General features: G+C 42.3%; 1 protein-coding gene across 2 annotated transcripts; it reads left to right on the forward strand.

Moving 5' to 3' along the window:
* Positions 1-1,615: 1,615 nt before the first annotated feature.
* On the forward strand, positions 1,616-6,822 carry slitrk3a (SLIT and NTRK-like family, member 3a). Of its 2 annotated transcripts, none has more exons than XM_061217455.1 (3): positions 1,616-1,684; positions 2,047-2,168; positions 3,334-6,822. In XM_061217455.1, exon 3 carries the CDS (start codon positions 3,383-3,385, stop codon positions 5,993-5,995), a length of 2,613 nt encoding a protein of 870 aa, XP_061073439.1. In that variant the 5' UTR covers positions 1,616-1,684; positions 2,047-2,168; positions 3,334-3,382; the 3' UTR covers positions 5,996-6,822. The 2 variants fall into 2 exon arrangements, with proteins under 2 accessions (XP_061073439.1, XP_061073437.1); XM_061217453.1 differs by having other exon boundaries at positions 2,047-2,164.
* The last annotated feature ends 3,738 nt before the right edge of the window (positions 6,823-10,560 follow it).

Here is a 10,560-nt window from a genome sequence, read left to right on the forward strand (position 1 = left end):
TGAAGGTGTTTGTCGCTGGTATTCCTCTCTTGACCGTTAGAAGTCCAAAATTACCTATTGTACCTTTAACCATATTGAAGTGCTGTTGCCTAAACTTAATAAATAAATGTTGTTAAAGAGGGTACAGTTTCAGAAGGTTAATGGACAATACAGTCACCGTGAATTTAGCATGAACATATTGAATCAGATATTATTGTTATTATTATAATTAGGATGAAAATGATCATATATATACACACACACACTAATACTGCGGCAAATAATAATAATAATAATAATAATAATAATAATAATATGAAAAAGATGAAGAAGAAGAAGAATACATGTCTTCTGAATTAACAATAATAGACACAAGAATATATTACCATACATTTCAGTGCGATGACTCCAACTTTAATCCAACAGTTAAATACCTTATTAAGTTGTAGAATGAATGATAAAAAAAAATCCTTTGTTCCCTTAGTTGAAATATATCAGTATACCCAGACATTTATTTTGGCAATACTAGAAAATAAATAAATAAATAAATAAATAAATATGCAGCAGCAATACTATCCGAGCGATCCTACGCGTGGAGATCTGTTGCCTGCTGTAGGCTGGGCAAGGAAGCTAGCCTACATGAGGATGCGAGCACGAGAGGGCTTAGTGAGCTGTGCTAAGACAGAGAGCCTTTTCTTCAGCTCCTGCTGCTGCAGAGAGATCGAAACAACACCCGCTCTTCTACTGTAGAAAGACGAGAGAAAAAAGGTTGCTGGCGTGGATGTTTGCTTTCAACAGTGGTCTATTGCCAAATAATTCCAACCACCTCCATAAACCAAGAAGGAGGTTACAAAGTTCATTAATTACGCACACTATTGAAACCCCCATAGTCACGAACCGAAATCTATCCTTTTAAAGCTTGTTAAATTCTGTAAGAATCCTGTTATAGTAGGACGATTTGTAAAATAGAAAAATACCAATATATAGGAGCTTTGTTTCTATTTTATTTTACTACTCTCAAGTCGGGTCTCAGTGAAAATATCGCTATCTCGAACATCTACAGGTCTATAGCACACGCAGGCGAACCGCCCGCGCTTCGATACCTTGTCTTGAAATCAAAAATCTCGGAGAGAGGGCTCACTGATGCGCGCTCCCGATGCAGTACAAAGCGCGCACGGCAATCCTTTAACCCCCCCCCCCCATGTACACACACCGTCTTATCTGATACCACCCCCCCCCCCCCCCCCCCCTCCCTCCGGACCGGTTTTGCCTCCTTTTCTTCAAGCTCATTGCCATGACGTCTAAAAAGACCTGATCAGAAGAAAACGATTCTTCGTTATGATACTGCATCCCAGTGATGTGCTGGTACACGGGGAAAATACGGCATCTGCGCTCTGTGCAGCATCTTCTCCAGCTACACTGTTGAGCGCTCACCGGGGAAGCGGACCTGCATCATAAGCAATCCTATAGAAAGAAAGGACATTGCATTCCTATCACGTCTTCATTTTTTTCTCTTTTGCCTCGACCACAGCAGGAGTAGAGGGAGGGAGGGAAGAGAGAGAGAGAGAAAGAGAGAGAGAGAGAGAGAGAGAGAGAGAGAGAGGGAGAGAGGGAGAGAGAGAGAGCACAGAGCAGAGGGAGAAGGAGAGATCCAACATCTTTAAACTAGTGTTTTTCGGATGCTCCTAAATTCCACTGCAAAAAGGTGAGTAGCACGTCTCTGCTTATCGGTGTTGTATAGATTTGGAAGTGGGAGGAGAAGCTGACTGAAAAAAAACTGATTGCACTGCAAGCAGAGTAGCATATCTCTTCTTTTTTTGCGTTTGTGTTTACTTGCAATTAATTTATTAAGTCCAACTGAATAAAATGGTTAGCACAGTAATGTCATGTCTTGTGATCATGCAGTCAGTCCCCTTTCAGCTTTTCATGCCCGTCTGATGGTTTGTAATTTATTTAATAAGTAGCTTATATTTCTCTGTATTTTGGTCATTTGCGTGACAGTTGTGCTTTCTTTTCTTTTCTCCCCCAATGCGACTGCCGCCTCCTTTCCTCGGATGTGGCATGTAGATCGTATTATTCATTCCTTTGCATGTCCGCTCTCAGGCAGACTGAAGCTATCCGGGACCGCCCGTCTCTTCCTTCACCGGGGAGCAGGCGATGTAAAGTTGGACCCCATTGAAACCGAGTAGGTATACATTAAATTAATATCTATAAATGCGCAAGGCATGCGTTATTCGGTGTGCGTGTTTTCTTATTTCGACTCTAGCAGTAGACTATGGACAGCGATATTTGAAATGGAGAGGCAGGACAGTAGCACAAAGTACGCTATTCATTGCAGCTTGTGGTCACTTTTTATAGCCTATATAATTGAGGAAACTATACATTTCAATATATAGCCTGAGACATATGTTTCGAAGGGACGACTTTTAAGTCGGATATATATATTGTAGACACCAACGAGATGAAGGAGACTGGCAATTTCATGTCAAAAGCCACTGAGAATCTGGAAGACTCGTATTCAAATAACGGCGCAGGATTATAATCAGCCCCCGTTATCGGACACCATCAATTGTTTTAGTTTCTCTACAGATCTTCCGATAGCATGGGATTGGTATCCGTCGTAATTAAGTGTAGGCTATATTACTCTGCGTTAAAAAATACATAGATCAAGAAAGTAAAAATACCTTTTGCTAATAGCTAAGGATTCAGAATCTGCCTGCCATTGTATCTTTAAAACCCAAAACAACCAACGCAACTGGCCGCCTAAGGGAATAGCATGCAGATGTCAAAACAGAAACTAATGCAAGGATACAATTCTATCTATTAATACACATGTTTAGTATTTATTTGCTCCATGTAAATTAGCAGAGAGGACGGTTTAACAGAGGTGGTATGTGGCCAGACGTCCTCTGATATCTGTTCATCGGGAGCCAGCCTGATGAATCTAACAATGTTTTAGTGACCGGAGGTAAAAATGACGAATCTTTGAAAACCGCACTGTCATTAATTTAAGTAATATTAGAGGGAATTCAATATGTTACATGTTATAATGAACTGGATGAGATTGTTATTAATAATTCTTAGTCAATGCATCTCGTGCATAGCTACGTGAACTGATTGTGTTAATTATGTATAGTAGGCTACTGCATTCATTATAGCATGCAATTAATTATAATAAACGGGGATGGCCATATTACTCATGCAGGCTATAGCCTTCTTGCATTATTTAAATTATGATTATTACTGCACTGATGTTTTGTATATTGCGCAAACGCATGCACCGTTGCAGCAAATGTCAAAGTAGCCTTCCGTGCAAGTGACAATGGTGCCGTCTAATCTCTCTGTGTTTTTCAGTGCTGTGAAGTGGCTTTCGGCCGTAACTTCATCAGTTCTTGGAGGAAGGATGCTGTGGGTTACTCTGTTAAGCACAATAGCTTTAGGATGGACTACACCAATCCCTTTGCTGGAGGAGTCCGAGGAGATAGACGAGCCTTGCTTTGACCCCTGCTACTGCGAGGTGAAAGAGAGCATATTCCACATCCACTGCGACAGCAAAGGATTTACAAACATCAGCCAGATTTCACAGTCATGGTCTAGGCCCTTTAAACTCTACCTACAGAGAAACTCCATGAGGAAGCTTTATTTCAACAGCTTCTTGCACCTGAACAATGCTGTGTCTATAAATTTGGGAAACAACGCGCTTCAGGACATCCACGTCGGTGCATTTAACGGCTTGAGTATTTTGAAAAGGCTTTATTTACACGAAAACAAACTGGAGGTGTTCAGAAACGACACTTTTTTGGGACTAGAAAGTCTTGAATATCTCCAGGCTGATTACAATGTCATTAAACGAATTGAAAGCGGGGCGTTCAGGAACCTAAACAAGTTAAGAGTACTTATTTTGAATGACAACTTGATACCCGTGCTACCCAGTTTTTTATTCAGGTCTGTGTCTTTAACGCATCTTGACTTGCGTGGGAACCGGTTAAAAATCCTTCCGTATAAGGGTACGCTGGAATATATCGGTCGGAGCTTGATGGAGATCCAGTTAGAGGAGAACCCATGGAACTGTGTTTGCGACATTGTACAGCTCAAGACATGGCTTGAACGCATACCTTACACCGCTCTGGTCGGCGAGATCACCTGTGAGCATCCTTTCCACTTCCATGGCAAAGACCTGAGGGAAATAAAGCGAAGTGAACTGTGTCCCTTGCTGTCTGACGCAGAGGTGGAGGCAAGTTTAGGCATCCCTCGGTTGCCGTTCAATAATGAGAATACGTGGCCCACAAAACCTTCGTCCATGTTGTCTTCGTTCCACAACACTGCATCTTCAGTTGAATATAAAGAGAAACATACAAAACCAACCAAACGACCCAGGATTCCCAAAATGCCTCCGACTCCACGCAGTATTTATCCCGGGCCAAATCAGCCCCCTATCGCTGCTTACCAAACGAGACCCCCCATTCCAATTATTTGCCCCACTGGATGTATGTGCAATCTACACATAAACGATTTAGGATTGACCGTCAACTGCAAAGAAAAGGGATTTCGCAACATATCTGAGCTCCTACCAAGACCACTCAACGCAAAGAAACTTTACCTGAGTGGAAATTTGATACAGAAGATTTACAGGTCAGATTTCTGGAACTTTTCCAGTTTGGATTTATTGCATTTGGGTAACAATCGGATATCGTACGTACAAGAAGGGGCCTTTATAAATCTGCCTAATCTAAAAAGCCTGTATTTAAATGGGAACGATATCGAGAGACTCACACCCGGCATGTTTCGAGGGCTGCAGACGTTAAGTTACTTGTACTTTGAATACAACGTGATCAGAGAGATTCAGCCGGCCGCCTTCAGTTTAATGCCCAACCTGCAACTTGTGTTTCTCAACGACAACCTGCTGCGCACACTGCCCGTTGACGCGTTCGCAGGCACGTCTTTGGCCAGGCTTAATCTGCGCAACAACTACTTCCTTTACCTGCCCGTCAGCGGCGTGCTGGAGCACCTCCACTCAATCGTTCAGATTGACCTGCACCAGAACCCCTGGGACTGCTCCTGTGACATCATCCCCCTCAAACAGTGGATGGAGAAGCTGAGCTCAGTCATTGTTGTCGGGGAAGTCATCTGCAAAACCCCAGAGTTCGCATTTGGGAAGGATCTGCGCTTTCTGGATTCTGAAGTCCTGTGTCCTGAGCTTAAATTCTCCGCCCCCTCTCCTGCCATCCCTGATGACATGACGTCTACAAGTAATTATGGCTTAGGATACACTCCAACAAGGGGTGCTATTCCTCTTTCGGTGCTTATTCTAAGTCTCCTAATTTTATTCATCTCTGCCGTCTTTGTGGCGGCTGGACTTTTTGCTTTTGTGTTGCGGAGACGTAAGAAACTGCCCTTCAGGAAGAGACAGGAGGTGGACCTGACCGGCATTCAAATGCAGTGCAGAATATTCGAGGACCGTCAGACGGCCTCGCCAGAGAAACCTCCCGGTCACGTATACGACTACATCCCTCATCCAGTCACGCAAATGTGCAACAATCCTATTTACAAACCGCGCGAGGGGGAAATCGAAGAGCAGTTTGCCGAAACTAAAGAAAACAATAGTAACTATCGAACTCTGATCGAGAAAGAGAAGGAATGGACAATGGCTGTGTCCAATTCCCAACTCAACACCATAGTTACTATCAATCAGTCGGGGGACATAGCAGGCTTTCATGAAAATGGGGTGCTTTGTCCCACGGTAATAGACAGCCAGAGACCCACTCCTACGGTGGGGTTTGTGGATTGCCTTTACGGCACAGTTCCCAAACTAAAGGACATGCACGTTGCACACGCACACCCCCCAGGAATGCAATACCCTGATTTACAACAAGACGCCAGACTAAAAGAAACACTTCTTTTCACTGCGGGGAAAGGTTTCCCCGATCAAACCCAAAGCGAATACCTCGAGTTAAGGGCCAAACTCCAAACCAAGCCGGATTACCTCGAAGTCCTGGAGAAATCATATCGATTCTAAAACAGAGAACAAATACTCATCTTTTCCATAGCCCTAAACAAAGAATAAGGGACACAAGCAGCATGATAATATAAGATATATAAAATGTTTTCCCCAAGTCGCTTTGGAGGAAAGGCCATACTCAGATATTCAATGAAGTGCCTTTTTCAGAGTAGCCAGCAATGTTAACAATCCTTATTTTTATATGGAACTGATTTGTTTGTGCAACGGAGGCTTCGGAAGTTCTTAATTCTAAATATGAAGCCTTCGCGCAGTGAGGAGACATCGCTTGTGCTCGGATGTGGGAGAAACGGGATGCCCTCGCGGCTGTCTCATGCGGAATTGCCCAAGGCCAGGCACAGTTTGTAGATTATTGCAGTTTGCTGCATGCATTCAACTGCAGGGGTGGGTATCGCTCAAACTATAACTCACGTATAATAGAGATACTGCAACGCATTACTGTTCAGTGTTCTATTTAATTTTATATATTATAAAGGACAACCGAGTTTCTGTCTCAAGGACGCACCTACGGATCAACATTTGTGAATATATTATGACGCTCAAGATTTTATGGAGTTCAACGCACTTTCTTAAAAAAAGCTTCTGGATATTATCACTAACGGCTTTGTAGGACGCACTTTTAATGTTTTCTCTCACAAAGATTTGAAAAAATGTGCATATATTTATTCTGTAATTTCAGTGAAAATTTAACTGTAAAGGTAATGTTAAATCAATGTATAGTGATTATGCGTCTGGTATAGCCTTCATAATAAAAAAACCTAAATCAAATAAAAGGTGCTAAAATATACTATTTTGTGACTGACACCGAACTACTGATACGTCAATATAGCAAGAAAAAATAATTGCAGATCATTAAACTTTTATTTGTATTTGCCTGAAAAAACTCTTGAATTTTGTTATGAATTATAAATGTCCCTTCACTGCTGTTGCAAGACGCCATTTGGTGTAGATTTGGGATATGCTCTGGTTTCAGAGGGTGGAATTAATATAAAACCTGTGAGTGAAGCTTGGGTATGAAGCGGTATTAAACTTGTTATGGAAAGTCTAAAGAAGAAAAAAAAAACTGTGAAAGTTCAAGTATTTAAAATGCGGCTTAATTTCCCAGTGTGTATGTATGCAGTGGGCGGCTTTGAAATGTGAAATGTGGCATTTTTCTGAGCTTCTTTCGCTGCAAACTATTAGTGCCAATGTTATCCACAGGGGGGCGGCAATGAGACGCTCATGTTCGCCCCGTACACCAATTCTCTTCAAGTCAATATAAATGTCGCCAGAATAGTCCCTTTTAAGAATCCTTAGTGAATACAAATCTTTAATCTATTGGAACTCAGTAAACTATACAAAAGGTCTTCTTTCTGGTTCCGACCTCATTCATAAGGCATGCGAGTTTCCAAGCCTCACTTTCATTTGTAGCAGAATCGGCTACGGTTTTAGAGAAATGCCTGTATTGATGATTCCTAAAATGCTGGACGTTTGTAACAGTCTAATGTTACTGCATTCGTTTTAATTCCTGAAAAACGCAATTGATCAGACTCTGGTCTTGACTTATAATATATCTTGAAATGTCCTACAGAATCTTACATTCACCTTCATTTTCATTATGCACATGGTTTGAGTTTGCTTGAAGTATTTTGCTAAAAGCGCAACAAAGCGCGGAAAAAGCGTTTGCGACTTGACAGTACACCGTGTAATGGGTTTCATGTCAATGTTTAAAGAAATAGCAACGTGTAGAAGCCTTGCTATACCTAATCCATCCACAGTACCCACTTTACAATTATTTAATGACTATTCTGTGTGGCTCTGGCAGTAGATGTTTCTGACGTAAATCGTTTGTCTTAGCCAGCAAGAGTCAATATCAATCACTCACAGAGCACAGTTTGTACTAACGAAAATACATAATCATATTTTCCACGTACCGGGTCTAAAGTCATCGTCCACCAATCGTTTATGCGTGCACTCTTGTAAAGCCTTGCTAATAAGGCTTCTACTTTCTACTTTAAATGGAAATTGAAAAATAGATTAGCAATACAAGCCATCATTCATAGTTGCACATTCATATTTGTCCCTTAGTTAAAAAAAGAAGAAGAAGATTATTATGGTTCTTATTATTAGTATACAAAGACAAATGAATGAGCTGGGAAGAGTGGCTGGGCTGTTATCGCGTTAGTATTCCATAGCAGAAGTCTTATAGCGCGAGGAGTACTGCAGCGCGAGGCCCAGCAGCCCAGCTTTCATCAATAGGTAATTCCTTCCGCACACAGTCTTCTCCCCGTGTAGAGACGCGGCTTGGCTATCACTCAGATGACTCCGTAGGAGGACGTGGGCTAGGCATTATTTCAAGGAGGGAATACATGATGTGCTCACTTTAAAATGACACAGCTTGTCCCTCATCGCTTGCTTTCAAAGGCCAGATGGGCAAAGTGGTGCCATAAAAATCTACTGTTCACACCGAGTGGAATGACGTGATTGTGACTGACACATGGCCGTGGCTTTCTGGAGTGGCAGAGCGTCGGCTTGCGGGGGTGGGGGTTCAGTGTTATTTCACAGAGTGTTCTTATCCAGAGAGAGGGTCCAAAGGGAGCTGCTGCCTCTTAATTTCAAAGGGTCCCTACTGAAGGGCTTGTAGCAGACCATGTTCCCAGCGACAGCACCATATAACATTCTCGCACTCTCTGCTGTGTGAAGCTATTACTATGTAATGATATTTTTGTGATGCTACATGATGTTTTTATTTTTATTTTTTCCCAATAATTGCCCTTTTGCTATAATATCTGGTTTCAGGGACAGCAGACAACATACCTGCAGGGTTGTGCAGTTGTGGCTGCATCCTCATGCCGTTGTCCATAGAGATGTTTTGTGGCTTCTGTGGTTGTTATTGTAGCAGTGGTGGAGTTTTATTGTGAAAATGTTGATTTGGATTTTGCGTTCTCCTTTGCCATAATTGTTTGCTTCTGGGCTGTCAGAAGCCCTAATTAGCTGGGAAATGACAAAAAAGCACAGGGAAGTGAAGAAGAAACTAGAAAATCAGGGTCTAGCCAGTTAGATGATTGGAGAACGCTTTAGGATTTACTATGTGTTACATGTGTATTTTCACCCTTTTAAGTAGAAAATGAAATTATCTAAACAAGCCCATTGGTGTATTGGGTGAAGCGATTATTACTATACTGTACTCTGTATGTGTGTGTGTGTGAGTGTGTGTGTGTGCATGCGTGTGTGCGTGAGGTTGAGGTGTACTGGAGATGTTGGGTCTCATGGTTTCTGCAGGGAATATTGATTGTACAATAACGCAGATGTGCGCTGTCCAAGGTGCTGAATTCACTGTGTTGGCAGTACTCCTCTGAGTTAAATGACTGGTCACTGACCCAGTGCATCACTGTTCAGACCAGTCAGATCTCTATGAGGCAGAGACGCTGGGTCATCGTGTTCAGACCAGTAAGGGCTCTATGAGACAGAGACACTGGGTCATCGTGTTCAGAACAGTAAGGGCTCTATGAAGCAGAGACACTGGGTCATCGTGTTCAGACCAGTAAGGGCTCTCAGACCAGTAAGATCTTTATGAGGCAGAGACACTGGGTCATGGTGTTCAGACCAGTAAGATCTTTATGAGGCAGAGACACTGGGTCATGGTGTTCAGACCAGTAAGATCTTTATGAGGCAGAGACACTGGGTCATGGTGTTCAGACCAGTAAGGGCTCTCAGACCAGTAAGGGCTCTATGAGGCAGAGACACTGGGTCATGGTGTTCAGACCAGTAAGGGCTCTATGAGGCATAGACGCTGGGTCATCGTGTTCTCCTTGTCTTCTCCTACAAGTGGAGTCCTTGAGGTTTGGCCTGTACGTTTCTGTATTAGGTCTGTGTTGCGTGGTTTGGCTCCTTGAGCTCTGCTGTTCTGAAGATGGTTGAATAGATGTCATTGCATACTTGATCTTTGAATCAACCATTCATTTTATACTATAGGTCCTGTTATAGCCAATGCACCCAATTTCAGTTTAGTTTCTGACTGCACTTGGATCACTGTCATTTTGCATTCTGATCAGTATATTTGAAAAGCCAGGCTTGGGCTACTTCTGCCTGCTTTGTGCTCAGTGAGGATTGTATTGAATTTCCTTTTAAAACCTGCTGCCCCAGGCCCTAAACTGAACAGCAGTACCCCACACCCCCTGTTTACTGTACTGTTAATATAAAATGAGTATTAAGCTCTGCAATTCAGCAGTGATCGAGGCAGTGTTTCTGATATGAATGACCAGGCATGGTGGTTATAGAAAGTTATAGGAGTATGCATTTCAGGATCAGTTGTATGTGCCTAATGAACACAAATAATGAAAACATAACCATGATTATGAAAACGAGCATTACAGTGATTTGATATTTAAATGGTGATATTTGCCTGCTGTGGTTTTGGTTTCCTGTGGAAAACCTTGACATTTTCTCGGGATGAAGTGTTCCAGTGTAAGGACTTGTCCCGTTGATTGCTGGCTTTCTAATGTGGTGTGGTCACACACTCTGGCTCTAGTTCAGACTCATCTGGCAAGTAAACTTAATTCATTATATTTCTGAAGTGTGCCACT

This window comes from Conger conger, chromosome 13 (genome assembly GCF_963514075.1).
Source record: "Conger conger chromosome 13, fConCon1.1, whole genome shotgun sequence".
Classification (NCBI taxonomy): Eukaryota; Metazoa; Chordata; class Actinopteri; order Anguilliformes; family Congridae; genus Conger; species Conger conger.